At 47.6% G+C, this 17,594-nt stretch overlaps 1 protein-coding gene across 3 annotated transcripts in view; it reads right to left on the bottom strand.

Moving 5' to 3' along the window:
* The window catches only part of ATP8B2 (ATPase phospholipid transporting 8B2), a 2,597,648-nt gene that overhangs the window by 778,064 nt on the left and 1,801,990 nt on the right, over positions 1 to 17,594 (bottom strand). For all 3 annotated transcript variants that reach the window (XM_069651926.1, XM_069651943.1, XM_069651936.1), the window contains one exon: positions 3,762 to 3,927. In XM_069651926.1, the coding sequence (XP_069508027.1) occupies positions 3,762 to 3,927 (166 nt within the window). The remainder of the gene's footprint in view (positions 1 to 3,761; positions 3,928 to 17,594) is intronic.

Here is a 17,594-nt window from a genome sequence, read left to right as displayed (position 1 = left end):
AGGCCTCTTGACTTCAGAGGACTGCTGTCCGTCGTTTACTGCACGAACCGTAAGTTTCGAGTCATTCAAATGTCTTTAAAGTCTTTAGTAATGATGTCTCTTGTTTTGCAGGGTTCCGGCGATGGCGGATGACGGGCTGAAATGAGTTGAAGATGGAGCCCGTGTGATGAATAGAAGCGCCTGGAAGCACGTAAGTAAGCGCTTGTTGCCTGCTTCACTATGCGCTCTAACTGTCTTTTTATTTTGCAGGTACGAGTTCGGAGCGGCTGCAGGGTGCCGGAATACCCACTGGATTAGATGTGGAAAGGAGTAATGGCACGTGAGTATTAAAGTTCCCCAATGTCTTTAAACGCACCTTGTTTTGTCTTTCAGATGCGGGATGCAGCGCCGAAGGCCTCCGGAGCGTGCGAAGAGTTGGTAAACTTTTGTCTTTCAGATGCCGGAATGCAGTGTGAAGACCTCCGGAGCGCACGAAGAGTAGGTAAGCCTTTGCCTTTCAGATGCCGGAATGCTAACCTGTTCTTTCTTGTCTTTATAGGTGTTGCTGAAGACTGGATTCAGGATGGTAAGCCTTTGCCTTTCAGATGCCGGAATGCTAACCTGTTCTTTCTTGTCTTTATAGGTGTTGCTGAAGACTGGATTCAGGATGGTAAGCCTTTTTCCTTAGGCCCAGGACCGGATGCAGAAGACACGATGAGCGTTCTGCTGCAGAGGTTGCAGAATAACGCAAAGCAAGATTCATCCACCGGGTGTGGTTTAAATAGCCTCCTGTAGTGCTTAGGTGTCTCCTTCCACAGCCACGCCTAAGTAAGAAAAGAGTTCCTGGTAAGAAAAGAGTTCCTGCCTTCCAGAAGAGTTCCAGTGTTCTGAATCTAGGGAGTGGCTCCAGCCCCACCCAACAAGAAAAGTAGTTCCAAACAGAAGAGGATCAGAGGCTCAACTGGCAGGCAAGTAAGCAGCATGGTCTGCTGAAGGTAAGTCCACCCAAGCATTATGAGCCCGGCGCTTCCAGCGCTGGGACTGGGCATATTTATGAGCCTGGTGCCACTGGCGCCAGGACTGGGTCCAAAAGGTCCCAATTGGGACTGGTTGGCACTCGGAACCTGGGTTATGGATCTGCTTCCAAGGGAGTTGGGAAAACCCTGACCTTTTGGAAGCAGAGATCATGACAGACACCTGATGTCTGCACTTACCCCTGCACCTGCCACCAGCTGGCCACACTCATTATTATTGTTATTATTTATTTACCGTTATCCTATGCACTGCACTTCCCGCTCCCTCTTTCCCCTCGCACTTTTCCCCTCTCCTGCACTTGCGCAATCTCAATGTCACCTGGCCTAGTAAGATTGTTGTCTGTCTTCCCTATGTTCCCCTCCCTTGCCTCGTCGGGCCTTGAAACACTTGTGTATATGCGCGTTATAAATGTCATATCATAGATTGTGTTCTACATAGATTGAAGAAAGATATTTAAAGAAATCATGTTGTGGTAGAGGTTTTCAAAATTTCTCCTGTGTTGTCTTAAATGGTTCCGAAAAAGTCTTCGAGGCAGGCCTCGAGGCAGTCCTCGACTTAGGCATCAATGGCTTCAATATGGGGGTCGAAGGTTCCTACGTCGAGGGCGTCGATGGAACCGATTTTGTTGATTTCGAAGATGTCTTCGACAAAACCCTTGAAGGGCTGGACTCTCGACTCGTTGAGGTCCTCGCCACCTTATCACTAATTTAAGGCAGCAAAGGTTCTCGATGTTCGTCAGGCTTGCGTCCCGGACTCAGGCGTGCACAGGGTTTAGCCTTAGACTTTCCCTTGTCGTGTTTATGTAGAGCGACCAGGACAAGGTCTTTCTTCTGATCTTTCGAGGGAGCGGGGGCCTTTCTCTCTCTCACGAAGATGTTCATCATCTCCCTTTGAAACGATTCCCATTTTGCTGGGCAGTCGGATTCAGTTGGACATGTTATTCTCTCTGGTGAGGAGTCATTAGAGGAAGAGGAGACCTATGATGCCTTTTCTTCGACTTCCTGGAAGAAGATCAAGAATGACATGAAAGACTTAGTGATTGAGATTTCTTTGATCTTTTTCGATGAGGACAATCTGTCGACTCATTCGAAGTAGGTTTTTTGGGACAGATGGGGCTTTTGGAATTCTACACACCCCCAATTTACCTTTGCGCTCTCTCAGAGCCTTGTCCGTCATCGCCTGACAGGATTTGCACTACTTCGTACGATGCTCTGTGCCGAGGCACCACAGGCAAATACGGTGGGGGTTGGTGATGGGCATCTTCGACCTGCAACCCTGACACTTCTTAAAGCCATTCTTGGGAGTCGATGGAATAGACAGTGACGACATGATGTTCTTTATTTAATGAACTGAAGCGTGCCGTAATTTCTCTCAAAGCAAAAGCTGCGTCGGAAAAACAGAAGTGAAGCCATCGGGCGCTGCGCGTGCTACATATACTGCGGATGACGTCGACCATCGGACGTAGGCCTTCGAGGGACATCGAGTCATTGATGCTATCGCACAGCGCCCTCTGTCGAGAATGTTTTTTCCGAAGCAGCAGAAGCTGGAAGATAATTCTCAAAGATGAGGAATACGTGGGAGGACACAATCCATTTGAAGTGTGCTTTATAACTTGCAGAGACATACAATGTGATCTTCCTTCTCAACTCAACCATTTCCTGGAGGATGATAGTGCAAGGTCAAGGAGCACTGGTTCCCCCACACTAGACAAGGCAGCCTTCATTTCTCTGGACACAAATGAACTCCTCGTTGTTGGAGATGATGTTCCTTTAGAACACCCTCCCGCCAGGACACAGACTTCGAAACATGTAGGATTCTCCTTCGAGGTGGTCCCCCCCCCAAAGCACCCCAAATTCAGGTCTCTTCAAAATGTGTTCACCAGGACCATCTATCTCCCTCATCCGTCTCGCCATCAACAGTCTCCCACTCACCCCTCAAAAGTGCCACTTGACGCAGGGTGGTGGCACGAGCTGTCAGGAGGGCACCTAGACACAGGCAAGCACAGAGCCAAAGAGCTGGACACATACAAAGAAAGGGACACCATGGAAATACAAAGGGTTGACAGATGTAAAAAAGAAAAGGGAGGCGACACAGACCCGGCAGACCACAAAGGGCAAGAAAGGGCACACTGTGAACACATTGGGTCTTCACGAAGCCATCAGTGACAACAGCATTCTACCCCAGACCCTCTTCTGGGGTAGAATTTTGTACTTATCTTTGCATACCAACAATATATACATATGGTCGGTATAGAAAGTTGTCAGAATGGGATTGGAAAATTAGGGTTCACAAATTCTTATCTTTTTTTTATAGCAAACCATTTTACACAAACTATCTCAGGCAAGGTAGAGAAAAACCCTGAAGATATCCAGAGTAAGTCTAACAAGTGCATTATTCACCTGAAATATGCATCAAAATCATTACATACTTGCAAAAGTAGATATTTTAATAAATCCAGCTTGGTGGACAATCCTTAAGTCAAAGGAATAGTGTGTTGTCCTGTATCCCGGGCTACTTCGGTGCTTCTCCTAATAGAGTACATTGACTTCTTTGCCATGAATACCACTTTGTCACAAGCTTTTCTTGACCTACCAACTAGTTTTGCCTGTTCCTGCATAAGATTGGGCGGGAACCCTTCTCCCAATGCTGAATGGAATTTCCCCAACAGGCTTCCAAATGCATTACACTGTACGCTACAGAATATTATGCAGCCTCTGATTCAAAGCTTTCACTTCTCTAAAACATACCTTCATTTTTCTCTTCTGACATGACGGTGTGACACAGTGATAGAAGTCGGAAGAATTCATGAACAGCAGGGTCACCAACCTTCACGGCCTCCAACAAGCTACAGTCCCAAAATGAGAACTTCTGGTCAGCCAGAGAGTTGAAGGAGAAATCAACTGGTTTCTTTCTCTAGAAAAGAGACAGATGCTAGATATAGCTTATTCCACAGATGTACAGGCATGTTACACTTCAGGAAGTTTCATTATCAACCATCACTTGCTAGAGCTCAACCAATAGCTTCACATCAAGCCAAAGATGCACCCAAAATGTTGGATTATATAAAGACCATATCACTTACCTCTCAGTAATTTTCTGTTTGATGTTTCTCCCATGGATTCCTCATCTAGGATAGTCTATCTCCAGCATCAGCTCTATGCTGGCTTCACTTGGAACCTCTGAATGCCTGTTGCCGGACAAAGTCAGGGACATTATATATGGAGCAGCCAGGCTTCATGACCTCAGTCCTGCCGTTTTTCCATAGGACTGACCCTCTGAGGGACAAAAGTATAGGTGAGGTGCAAATGCGATCAAAGAGGGGCAGGCTAGGAGGACGGCATGGAATCTATGGGACGAGAGTGACGTGGACTTGATGGGACCAACATCCATCAGAAAGAACATTATAGAGAGGTAAGTAATTTGTTCTTCCAATGGATTGCTTCCTCCCATGGATTCCTGATGTCTGACAGTTTCCCATAGCAGTCGCCAGGAACCTACCTGTATTGACAACTCTTCCCGTTTTGGATAACAGTGGGTAGTCGAATCTAGACCAGAGGTCGGACCAGCGGTCGGGTCCTAATAGGGAAACTAATCAAGACATTGTTATTATGCCGCAGTCTATGAACCAACAGCTTTCCAACAATTTGGGGGCAAAATCCCCATTGTTCTCCTCCCAGGCTGGTGACTTTTGGAACAAGTCCCACGCCCACCCAGCACACCCTACAGATTGAGAGATCCACACACATGGTGAAAGTTCTCCAACATCTACAAAGAGCTTACGGCCCAATATGACCAACAAGAGCTGGTCTCGAGAGTAGTAAGGGCCAATACAGATATCCTTAATCTACTGACTGAAAAGTTATCCTTCATGGAAGGTTATCTTAGGGGCTTTGGATTGAGAGGGGGGCAAACTGTGCATTCCTATCCAGCAATTCTGAGTCCACACAGGCTGCTACAATTCAAACCGTCGTGCCTCTTAATCTTCTGGTTGGTGCCCCAGGGTGTGAGGAGTACCACTTTGAAACATTTATCCATGGCTTTGATTGAGCCCACTGCCTCACCTACTCCACTGTTGGAGTATATGGTTCAGGCTTAAGAAACTAACTACAGAAAGGCACCTCCATGGCGGAGGGCAACAGGTCGGAGGGTGAGGTAGTGTGCAATGGCTCGGTTGAGAATCTTTCCTCCCCTCCCTTTTCGATAGCAGTTGGTAGTTAGGGAGAGCCAGAGTTCACCACCTAGACCAGGAAACTCGGGAGGGCCACTATACCGAAGCAAGTGTCAGTAATGTTTGGCAAACATGGGCATTGAGGCCCATTTAGTTTCTTGATAAATATCCAAGACAGGGATTCCCCTCCCCCTTCTATAAGGCAAGGGGGAAGCCAGGCCTCTGGTTGAATGAACAAGACCACCAGGGGCAACGTTGCCAGTCAGAATAGATCATTCTTAGATGCAAAGGATAATCCACCTTGACTGGGTGCGTTTAACTATAGCGCTGCCAGCACTGGCAATAGCATAACTTACAAAAAGCTGGTCATGCTACTGTCCCTAATTTGAAAGATGTAGTATCCGAGGGCCCACAGTGGGTCCAGCCAATGGAATCGCTCCTCAGTCTTGGATAGGTGGGGTGAAGGGGAAAAAAAAAACACAGGAAGATGGATCTTTTGAAAGATAAAAATCTGAGGCAGGCTACCTTAGGAAGGAAGAGTGGCCTCAATCTTAATGTCACATTATCCTTGGGAAAAACAAGTAGGGAGGCTTAACAGACAATGCCCGGAGCTCACTCACCCACTTTGCGGAAGCGATAGCTACTAGGAAAAGCCCCTTAAGGTCAAGTAATCTTAAAAAAGAATGCTGAGCTAAAACAAATCGCTCATTAAGATAGATAACACTAAATTCAAATCCTGTGCAGGAACAACAAATTGGTATGGGGAAACTGGTTGTGGGTCATTAAGAAAGAACCTTGCTCAGCAGCCTTTTTTTTTTACATTTGGTTATTAGGTTTTTACACATAACAGTTCTCTCAATGAGACAAGAAACAAAAGTTACATATGGATTCATAGACGTTACACAGGTGGAAATAAAACCAATATACAATGCACAACTTCATAACCATAGACCAAACTGAATAACAGTGAGAATGTTCTACCTAGATTTCTCGTTTTCTTCATTCTCTTACACCTTCCCCCATCCCCCCACCCCGCATTGACTAAGAAGTCTTGTTACCAAGGAGTCGTGCTTGTATGATCATGTGCTCTTTGTCACAGATTGAAACTGTTTCGATGTAGTGTGTTCAGGGGCTCTCCATAGGGAGGGCGTCTTATCTTGATTTTGATGGTGTCTGGTCGACAGTATGGGAATGGGATCACAGCGGAAGGCAGGAGGGGAACAGCACCAAGAGGAGAGGGACCCAATCGAGCTCTACGGACAATGGACCCTATCACCATTAGGGTGGGTGTCTGTTTGATGGGTGTTTGCATAGGAAGTCTGACCATAGGACCTCACACTGTGTTGCCCTGCCGTGGAGTGAGGCAGTGATTTTTTCCATGGTGCATATGTTCATTACAGTATTAATCCATTCATTCTCGGTTGGGGTCATAGCGGATTTCCACTTGGTGGCTAATAAGGCCCGAGCCGCAAGCAAAGACCAAATAGGACAAGATGAGGGTCCGCCGTCCTTTGAATCCCGTCCAGCTGTCTAATCCACCCCAAGACCTCATCCCAATAGATCTTAATCTTAGGACATCCCCACCACATGTGCCAATAGTCTGCGACTTGTCCACATTCACGCCAACAGAGGGGGGAGGATGACTGATACATTTTGGATAGTTTATAAGGGTCATACTGCCAGCGATGCAAGAGTTTGATGGAATGGAGTTTGTATTGGCACGATATGGATGTGCGCGTTGCCATGCAGCACATATTATCCCACATGTCATCATCGATTTCCAACCCTATGTCTTTCTCCCAACGCGTTCTGAGATTATGTGTGTTCCCTCTACCCGCCTCTACGAGTAATTTATACATGGCGGAAATCAGGCCTTTCCTGTCAGTCTTGGAGTCCAAGATTTTTTCGAAGGGGGCAAGTTCTCTACTTAGTCTTGCCTTCCATGCCGCCTTCGTTAAGACCCCTTTGATCTGTAGGTAATGGAAAGTGGACAGCACGCCTATATTTAGGGCCTCTGTTAGTTCCGGGAGAGTGATAAAGGAATCACATCAGAGAAGCTGGCCTACCCTCTCTAGCCCCGCCTCATACCACGCCTGGAATCTTTCAACATTGGGGATGTGGTCATTAATGCCCGGGGACCATAGGTGACTCAAGGGGGACGGCCATGTTGTGATTTCTCTCATCTCTGGACCCTCCCTCCATATTTCCCATATGGTGGCAAAGAGCAGATGCTCCTTTGTCTTCCTCAACACTCTCTTTCGTGGGGTCCATAGCCACTCCGAGAGGGTCGCTGGGTCTAAATAGTGGTTGTCCATTGCTATCCACTGTGGTTCTTTATGGTTGCGTAAATGAGGGGCGAGCACTCGCAGTTGAGCCGCAACATAATACTTCTTGAGATCTGGAAGGCCTATCCATCCTTTGTCTTTGGGCAACGTCAATGTGTGGTAGGCGATTCTGGCTTTTTTCTCCCGCCACAAAAACGTAAGGGTCGCTTTTCGAACCTCGTGAAGTATCGCTCTGGAATTTTAATGGGGAGCATCTGAAAGGGATAGAGAAACCTTGGGAGACATGTAATTTTTATGGCGTTAAGTCTGCCATGCCACAAGATAGTTAATTTGTCCCACCTGGCTAGGTCCGCATGGAATCTGGGAAGGAGTTTTGGGAAATTTGCCTCATATAGGGTGTCTTTCGTTTCGTAATTTGAATCCCCAAATATTGCATAGCGTCATGTTCTAGCGTCAGTCCAAGGGAGGAATATTTAGTTTCATTTGCCTCTGGTGTCCCCTGGAGGGGGAACAATATGGATTTGGACCGATTGACCTTAAACCCTGATAACTGGCCTTATTCTTCTATGGAGGGATATAGCTCGCAGAATGGATCTAGTGGGGTTGACTACATGAAGGAGTATGTCGTCAGCATATCATGCCAGCTTGTGCTCTGTGTGACCCAGGTGCATCCCTTCTATGCTGGTGTTTGATCGTATTTTATGTGCCAGTGGTTCAAGCAATAAGGCAAACAAGATGGTCGATAGTGGGCATCCCTGTCTGGTTCCTCGCTTCAACTGAAACCACCTAGAATATGTCCTATTTACGAATACCGAAGCTGTGGGCCTCGAGTAGACTGCCTGGATTCCCTTCCTAAGTTTAGGGCCCATTCTAATCTTGCAAAGGACTCCCATTAGGAAGTCCCAATCAACCCTATCGAACACTTTTTCTGCGTCAATGGAAAATAATGAGGGATCAGTATCCAAGTTGTGGGAGGCATGTATCAGGTGCAGGGTCTTACGCATGGTGTCTGCACCCTGGCGGCCCAATATAAAGCCAACCTGGTCGGGGTGGATGAGGCGGGGCATGAATGACTCAATTCTAGCAGGCAGGACCCTTGTGTATATCTTCGTGTCTACGTTGATCAGGGAAATGGGGCGATATGATCTACATTTTTTGGGATCTCTCCCTTCTTTCGGGATGACAGTTATGAGTGCTTTAACAAATGAATCTGGAAGTTTCCCGGTCTCTAGGATTTCATTGAATAATTGGACTAGAAAGGGTGTAAGCTGTGTGGCAAATGTCTTGTAAAAACCTGCAGTGTACCCATCCTCGCCCGGGGATTTACCTAGTGTTAATCGTTTTATGGCCTCCCGAATCTCCTCCTCAGTTACGGGGGCGTCCAGGGCCTCAGACTCAATGCATGACAGTTTGGGCATATCAATGTCAGACAAGTAGGAATCAATGCCGGACGGGTCCGGTTCTGTCTCTGGGGTGAACAGGGCTTCATAAAAGTCTGCAAAGGCTCCGGGAATGGTGGTCCTACTTATCGCTGTGCTGGGTCCTCCGTCAACTATTTCCTGCACTCTGCGTTCTGCTTGTTGTACTCGCAGCCTGGCCGCCAGCAACGTGTCCGCCTGGTCTCCTTTCTCATAAAACTTTTGTTTGAGGAAGAGGAGTTTGCAAGTTATTTGGTCATGTTCCAGGAGACGGAGTTCCTCTCTTTTTTTCCGTGCTTGGCAGGCTTTTTCACGGTTTAGTACATCCCCATCCCTCGCCTCATTTTCTAGTTGAGTGATTTCTCTGCGGAGTCTATTTTTGATCGGAGCCCTCTCTCTTTTCTTGTTGGCTCCCTCCCTCATAAGGATTCCCCTCCTGGTCGCCTTGCCCGCTTCCCAGACCCCCTGTTTAGAGACCTCCCCAGTATCGTTCAATCGAAAGTATTCGGTGATCTCAGTTTCCATTTCCGACTTAAAGACAGGGTCTTTCCATAGGGTTTCATTGCATCTCCATTTCCCACCTCTAACTGGCAAGGACTCCCATACCATGTCGGCGATCACCATGTCATGATCAGACCATGTGATTGGTGTGATTTCCGTGTGTGAGGTCGTACCGCATAGATCTCTTGAGAAGTAGAGTTGGTCAATGCGGGTGAGTGTATTGTGTGGGGCTGAGAAAAAGGTGTAAGCTCTCTCTGTAAGGTGCATTTGTCTTCACACATCAGTCAGTCCATACAGTTCCATCATTGACCTGAATTGAGCGTGATCTCCTCAGAGTTTATCACGCGTTTCTGGATTACCAGGTTTCCAATCCAACGTGGGATCTGCCCATGTATTAAAATCTCCCCCAAGGATGACATGACCTGTTGACTCTAGCATAATCTTGGGAATTGTTTTGGAGAGAAATCTAACTCGCCCTACACTGGGGGAGTAAAACGTGGCAATCGTGGTGGACACATACCCAATGGTCCCCGAAACCAGCAGGGCACGGCCCTCTACATCTGACCAAAACTTTGTGATGTTGAAGTGATGTTGAAGTCTAACCCCTTCTTAATGAGAATTCCCACTCCCCACCTCCTCAATGGTCCCTAACCCCAGAACTTCATCCCGGAACACCTCCCCAGGACCACCCTCTCCTCTACCTTCATATATTTAGTCAATTTTTGATCTGCGAAATTCTCTAAAGACAAGTGATCTTTTCGTTGGTGAATTGAGACCTTTGACGTTCAACGTTCCCACCCTTATGGCACCCCTGCAATATGATTCAGCGGTCATCGTAACAACGGAATCTAAGACCATACATATTCTCTGACCGTTCTAACTCGCTTCCTCAGTATCGAAACAACCACATGACCGTTGCACTGTTCATAGTTCTTAAATTTACACTTGATTCAACACGTGCCGTAGTCCCCCGACCCAACCCCCCCTCCCTCTACCCGAGTTTGGTGGCGTCCGATCGGGCCAAGTTAGATTCACTAGCCCTAGACCGAACCAGCAGTGGAGACCGTTACCTCACGGTCCCCTCGTAGAATAAACATCAACATAACTAATGAGCCCCCAGGAACCTCCCCCCAGAGTGAGCTCAATTCTGCAAGATGAGTGGAGGTCTCAATCGCATTTCACCAAAAAGCAAACATGTTGTCCCTTTATCAAATGTCAATTCAAGCAAAGAATACTATACTTATCAAGGCTCAACTGCCCCCCTCCGGAGGTCAGTTTCCTCTGCGATATTTCCTCGAACCTTTCACCTTCTTCCTCTTCGGGCCCTGTGTCTGCCATTCCGTCCCATCCCTGGGAGGACGGTCACGGGATTCCTCGCAATCCTGCGGGCCTAGTAAATCAGCAATGCAATCCTTGATCTGCTGTTCAGAGCTCAACCTGATCTTCGTGCCTTCATGTTCGAAGGAGAGAGAAAAGGGATATCCCCACCTGTAGCGCGTGTCCCGAGATTTAAGCACCGTCGTGAGTGGTTTGCACATTTTCCTCAGAGCTAATGTCAGGGCGGAGAGGTCCTGATATATCATTATTTGGGCTCCACTTAGGGTGATGGTGCCTCCACTCCTCGCCTTTTCCAACACTCTCATTCTATCATGATACCGGTGAAATCTTGCCAGCACCAATCTCGGGCCTCCAGGTGGGCCACCCGCTCTGTGAATGCGTTCTGTTTTGGGTTCATCAATGTTGTCATTCGCAACGAGGAGCTTGATGATGTCGTGAAGGGTCGTTTTTAGGTCCTCCTCAGTTTCCCCTTCCTTCTCAGGAATCCCCAAAAAGCGTAGATTGTTTTGTTTTTCGCGATTCTCCAAATCGTCCATCTTAAGTTTGAATTCTTGCTCTCTCCGTTCTACTTCAGTTATTCTGTGGGTGAGCTGTGTTTCCAAGACATCAATTGAGGCCTGATTGTTCTCAACACCTTCAACCCTGTCCTCTATGTTGTCAAGGCGCTGTGTGAGTTTATCGATTTTTCCTCCTATGTTGGCTCCCATATTCCTTATTTCCGCCAGTAAATCTGCAATATCTCCCTTTGTCGTGGCGGTTTCTCCACCAGCAATTGATGATGTGGCCATTGTGGGGCCAACGTCAATTCGGGGTGCTGATCCGTATGCCTATATGGCAAGTTTCTGGCAGGCGTTCATGCGCCTGGTGTTGCAGTTTCATCGTGTCGTGAGTGCAGGTGCTCATGTACCTGGTACCACAGAGGAGGCACACGCCCCTAGTCCAATTATTTCCTCTTTTTTCAGTTTCTGGCAGAGACGGACCATTTTAAGAGTGTCTCCGGGGGCCTTTTCCTCTGTGGGGGAGATGCGTTTATTGTTACAGTCTGAGCAAGGATCTTATCATCTAGAGAAGGGCGGGAGCGGGGTTGTTGGTAGTCTCCCAATGTCCCGCGTGGGGGCCCGCAGATCAGATGCAAAGTGCACCCATTGTGTGCCCACCCCTTCGTTGTAGCTTTAGGGAGTGTCGGGCTCTTCAGGTACCCCTGGAGGGCACAATAGTGTTGATTGGGCTAACTATCAAGAAACCCCACGGACAACACACGTCTGGAAGGTAACACGTTGCCTTTGTTCGGTTTTGCGGGTTCCCGCCCCAGGGCGTAGGGCGCAGGCAAGGCTGCAATCGACTGTGTCGCAGGTTCGGGCTGAGGGCTCTGTGTCCTACGGCCAAGCGAGGGGGAGGGGCCAACAGGAATCACTTACTTCTCTTGGTTCGCGCTCCTTGCAGAGGGAGGCGACCTAATCCCTCCGCGGGATTACGTCTCAGCGGAAGAGGGAGCACAGGGCCCGTGCCTCTGTTGTCCCCGTGGGGCGTCCGGCTTCGCACTGCCTGGTTTGTCTCTGGCTCTTTCTCCGCTATTGCGGACCACCGATTGTTCCGCCAGGTCCTCGCATCCAGGAGTGGCGTCGCATAGATGTGGGGACTCAGCCTCCAGCACGTACTCCTCTTGGTGTCAGTGCAGCAGTCGCTCCCGGCCGGCTAGAAGTTCCGGGCCGCACCAAGGCCAAATCCAGTTTCGCTTTCGCCGCCACGGGTTCTTGTCAATATTTACTGGAAGCCTGGGTTGTTTTCACCCGGGTTTTCTCCCGTGCATGGTTGTTACCTTCTGTTACGCTTACCTGGCTCCCACAGGGGCGTCGATCGGACCCGGACAGCTGCGACCTCCTCCAACGTGAAGCGTAGTGCAGAGATGACAGACTGGACTGGGCCGCCTAATCTCGTCTGCTTAACCCGTAGAAGTATTCTCGTGCAAGTGGAGAAAGGGATTTAGCCACCCGTGGATTTTAGTAATGGCACCCCACTGTTCTCCCCACTAATCACAACCGATATTCACTTTCAGTAAGCTCACCTTATGTTTGTAAATGATGAGCTCTCCATCCTGCGTGGAATGCAGGGGCGCGTAGATACCAGTTACTTCACTGGTTTGAAGGCGCTGGACGAGTTCCGGGTGAATATTGACTCCGAGGTTCCAGTCGAGAACCTGTAAGTATAAAGTTCAAAGAGTTCAATATGTCCGATGTTCACTCTTGTACATTCCTTCTTGTGTTGCAGCTGGGTCCAAGAGAAGATTGTCTTTTGGCAGCTGATGGTGTTCAGGTAAGTCTGTATTACCAAACACTGTCCGGCAAAAGATGCGTGTGTTTAAATTGCTGGTTTCTCTCTCCTTACAGGTGCGGTGTAAGAAGTTGCGGTTTGTTACAGAATAATGCCTCCGGTTATTAATCAGGTAAGTCTATGGTGGAGAGATTGTATTTGTTGGCTCTCTCGGCTCAACTTATGTTTCTTTGTCCCCTAGATGGTGGAATTTGGCGGAGAAAATGATGGAGGCTGTGCCGGATCGAAAAATGCTGTGAGGACTGGTGAGTATGGCGCGGCGCTGCAGCTGGCGATGCGACGCGTGTAGAAGAAAGTCCTCTTCAAGTTCGAAGACGTGATGGATCCGGAATTCAGGTAAGGATTGAGATAATATCTGTTTTCTAACCTTTCCTTCTTCTTTCTTCTATTGCTAGGAGCTCTGGATTCGAGACGGGTGTGACTGAAGACTGGATGCTGACTACAGGCACGGTGAGCGTTACACTGCTGGATGCAGAATAACGCGAAGCATGTGCTGCTGTTCGGGCGTGGTTTAAATAGCCTCCAAAGTAGTTCCAGGTAAGAAGTCCCTAGAACCACACCCGAGTAAAAAATAGTCCCTGTAGTAAAATAGTCCCATCCAGGTCTCACGTTAGCTTGGATTCATTTGCAGCATGGTCTGCATGAGGTAAGTAAAGTCTAAGAGCCTGGCGCCTATGGTGCCAGGACTGATTCCTATTATGAGCCTGGCGCCTAAGGCGCCAGGACTGAACCCAGACAGCCCCCAGCCGGGGCTGCTGGGGTTTTATTAAATATCTGGATGCCTGCTCCCGGGGCTGATGGGCTTGATCCGGATGCCCGGGGATAGGCATCATGACACCTTCATAAACCTTCGTCTCGAGTTTTAACCCCGGGGGGGTCCAAAAGTAGGGGCTCATTCCACTTTTTGGGACCTCAGGACGGGAGCTCACGCAGGAGAGGAACTCATCCGCGCGCCCCCTGGTGGCCACCTCGAGCAGCCCTTTTAAAGACCAAAATGGCAGGGTAAAGTTATTTTAAAGACTCTTAAGATTATCTCCCTTAACGGTGCAAATCTGAAGTAGAAAATCCAAAACACAGATGGGAGGACAGGTGAAAGGGTCCAGATACTTCCACCAACAGCAAGCTGAGAATTTAAATTGACTTAATGGCTGGCCTCTGAACTAAAAGAAGTGCATCCAGAATGTTTTCCGACATAAGATTCAAGCTGCTGAAATTTGTTGGAGGACTCGCCCTTCTTACTGGGAGAGCCCATTCTTTTTTTTAAAAAAACTTTATTTTTGGTATTTCCAACAAGTCATACAACATTAAACATAGGAAAACAAAAGTCGATAGAAACAGAAACGTGTGCCCTAGTGTCAGCGACTCCCTCCCCTAACCCCCGGTGATGGTCTGGGTCCAATGCAGTTCATGGTCGGAGGACGTTCCTGTCGCTGGTTTGGTCTACGGTGTGGATATCCTGACTAGTGTAGGGTCTTGGGGATGAGTCTCTGGAGGAGTTATTGTTCGAGGTGGACATTAGGTAGCCGATATACGGGCCCCAAATATCCCATCGCTCCACGGACAACATACCGATTGGCTAAGGGGCTGCCGTCATGACCACGGACAGGCGACGTCTCTGCCGATTGGCTGCTGCGAGACGTGTTCTGCATCAGATTGTTTGGATGCGCCCGACACCTTGGATCCGGCGAAAGCAGAGCAACAACCAGCGTACACATGCTCTATGTATAAAACTCTTTTCCTGTATGCCAGAGCGTTGGGAAAAGTGCAGACAGTAAGACATGGGTGATCAATGCATTTCTTCTGGGGGTCGGTCTTCATGATGTATTTTCTATGGCCACCTTGTACGTACAGAAAATGAGGGCTGTAACGACGATAGAATTTCAGTGTATGCAGTGGACAGGATACTTCTAACTGTTGTTAGGGCACGCGCAGTGGTAGCGAACATTGAAATTGACAACATGCCGTAATTACATTAGTTTTTCCTATGGATATTATTACATTAAGTAGTACGGCGCCATGGGTGTGCCATGCTACAGTGGTTGTGGCCAGGGCCTAGAGTCTTGGATACATGGCTGTCGGCCGTCGGCCGAAGGCCTTACTTCCAAGACTCTAGGCCCTGGCCACAACCACCGCAGCATGTCACACCCATGGATAGACCCGTAGTATTGCGTATCGCTTGCCAAATTTTGGGGAGTGTATGCAGTGTTGGGTGCATAACAACAAAGTTGTAAGTGCTAAACGAGGAAGCCACTGCACACACATCCCATGTAATATCTATGGACATACAGCTAGGAGGGAAGCCTCTGGCCAGAGGCACTGAAGGATACCACACCTACAGAAAAAGCCCCGCTACCACACATCACTGAGGCGCTTGTGGGGAGACCCTGCACTATTGGGTGCATGGCCGAAGGCCATGTACCCAATGAGAGTTATAACCTCTTCATGATGTATTTCCTATGGCCACCTTGTACGCACAGAAAATGAGGGCTACAATATGAGCAGTATTTCAGTCTGTCCAGTGCATTGGAAACTTGTAACTGTTGTAAGGACACGTGTGGTGTTAGGGAACATTGAAAATGACACCATGCCGTAATTGCTATACTTTTTCCTATGGTTATTGAATTCATCAGTACGCCGCCATGGGTGGCACATGCTACGGTGGTTGTGGCCAGGGCCTTACTTCCAAAACTCTAGTCCCTGGCCACAACCACCGTAGCATATGCCACCCATGCATACACCCGTAGTATTGCGTTTCGATTGGCAAGTACTGGGGAGTACGTCCAGTCTTGGGTGCATGGCCATGTGTGTACTTCCTCACACATGGGTACTGTCATACATGTACGTCTAGTTTGTCTGGGGCCCTAATTTCTATTATTGGTTGCATTTCTTTCTTTAACATTGTTTCATTGAATTTGAAACAGCTTGCAAGAGTTGGCATTAAGGCCATACAATTGACATTTTTGTGCGCTATTTGTTCCATAACATCAGTTGCACATGCATTATCACCATAAAGTGCATGTATATGCCGGTTTTTCAATACAACTTGTGCTTCTTGCGATAATACACCAACTCTAATACTTTTTAAGATGTTAGCATGTTAGATGTTAGCATAAGATCTGCAGATTGCCGCATGTTCTCAGTTAATTCTCTGTATTGGAAATGTTGCCAAAGGTTAACATTACCTATGCTACCAACAGTTTTCCGAGAGAGTTTGTGGCCTAAGGTTTTTAAAAATCGGTTTACCTTTCACTGGTGTCAATTGTAGAAGATCTCCGAAAACGATAATGTGTTTCCCTGCAAAGAGTTCTTCGTTATTATTTTTAAGTACTTCTTGCAATCTGAGATTAATCAAAGCCAACATTAGGTCATCTATTAGTAGCATGTTCATTTGTTTCAATAATCTACGTAATTCCATTGCAGCTTCTGCAGAAAGTTTGTAGTAGTCCAATTTATTTTGATGCTCTACTGGAAGCAGTAGTAATCAGTGTAAAGTCACACCGCCTATGTTGTAGGCAGCTAAACCTGTGGGGGCCATTACAACAGCTGACAGTTTGTCAGCTGTTTGTTGAAGGAACTTGCTGATGATTTTGATTAAGAATGTTTTCCCAGATCCAGCTTCACCTCTGACATACAGCAGTATAGGTTTGTAATTTTGGCAGGTACATTCTTTATTTTTGTGTTGTGCACTATGTACAATTTGTTTTGGTACGTCTTAAAAAATGGTGCGCTGATCGTTGTTAAGTTTTGCTTGTTGTACAGTTAAGTCTTCTGTATCTTCTTGATATTGATACATGGTGTTTTCTACTTCTGCCATAGCTACTTCAGCCTCATTTGCTATTAGTGGTTGTCCTAGTGGTTCTTGACTTCCTGTTACAGAAGGTTGACTACTGTCGGGAGAGTCCTTATCTAGTTAGGCCTGAAGTTCTTCCCGTTGCTGCTCATTGTGTAACATTGTTTTGTACTGCATAAGGTTCACATCAGTGATAGTGCTTTCCTTTGCTTTGAAAGCATCTTCATAGCAGTCATAATTATCCAGTATGTCTTCCTCTTTTCTCCATGGTTTGAAAAGTTGTAACAGAGACATGTAATATAGTTCTTTCTGCTGAGGAGTTATTAATGATAATTTTACATGATTAATTAAGCTTTGTTTGGTAAGTTTCGCTAAGCTCCCTTCACAATCGGTCACTATCAGGGTAATTCATGGAAATTCGCACAAAAGTGTCGCACGCGGCTGGCGCACAGCGTGCCCGTGCGAATGTCTGCGCCAGCCGCGTGCGATAAAATCAATTTCCGCGCACAGCGTATTCATGGATTCTCGCCTCCAAAAGCAGACGTGGCGCAGAGTGGCGCAGCGACCCTGCAGCAGCACCAGTTACGCCCCCAAGAACGCCCTCGCGCAAGGAAAAGCCATCAAGATCGCAAAACCATCGCAAAGGGCTGCGCCAACCCTGTACCAGTTTACTGGACTGGCAAACAGCAAACGCAAAGCGGGGAACGCGTATTACGGGTTTCGGGAACACGCGTGCGCGAGAAGTTTCA

The sequence above is a fragment of the Ambystoma mexicanum genome, chromosome 1p (genome assembly GCF_040938575.1).
Source record: "Ambystoma mexicanum isolate Mex_15411 chromosome 1p, UKY_AmexF1_1, whole genome shotgun sequence".
In the NCBI taxonomy this organism is placed as follows: domain Eukaryota; kingdom Metazoa; phylum Chordata; class Amphibia; order Caudata; family Ambystomatidae; genus Ambystoma; species Ambystoma mexicanum.
Note: the sequence above shows the minus strand (reverse complement) of the source record. Positions and strands in the feature narration are given on the sequence as shown.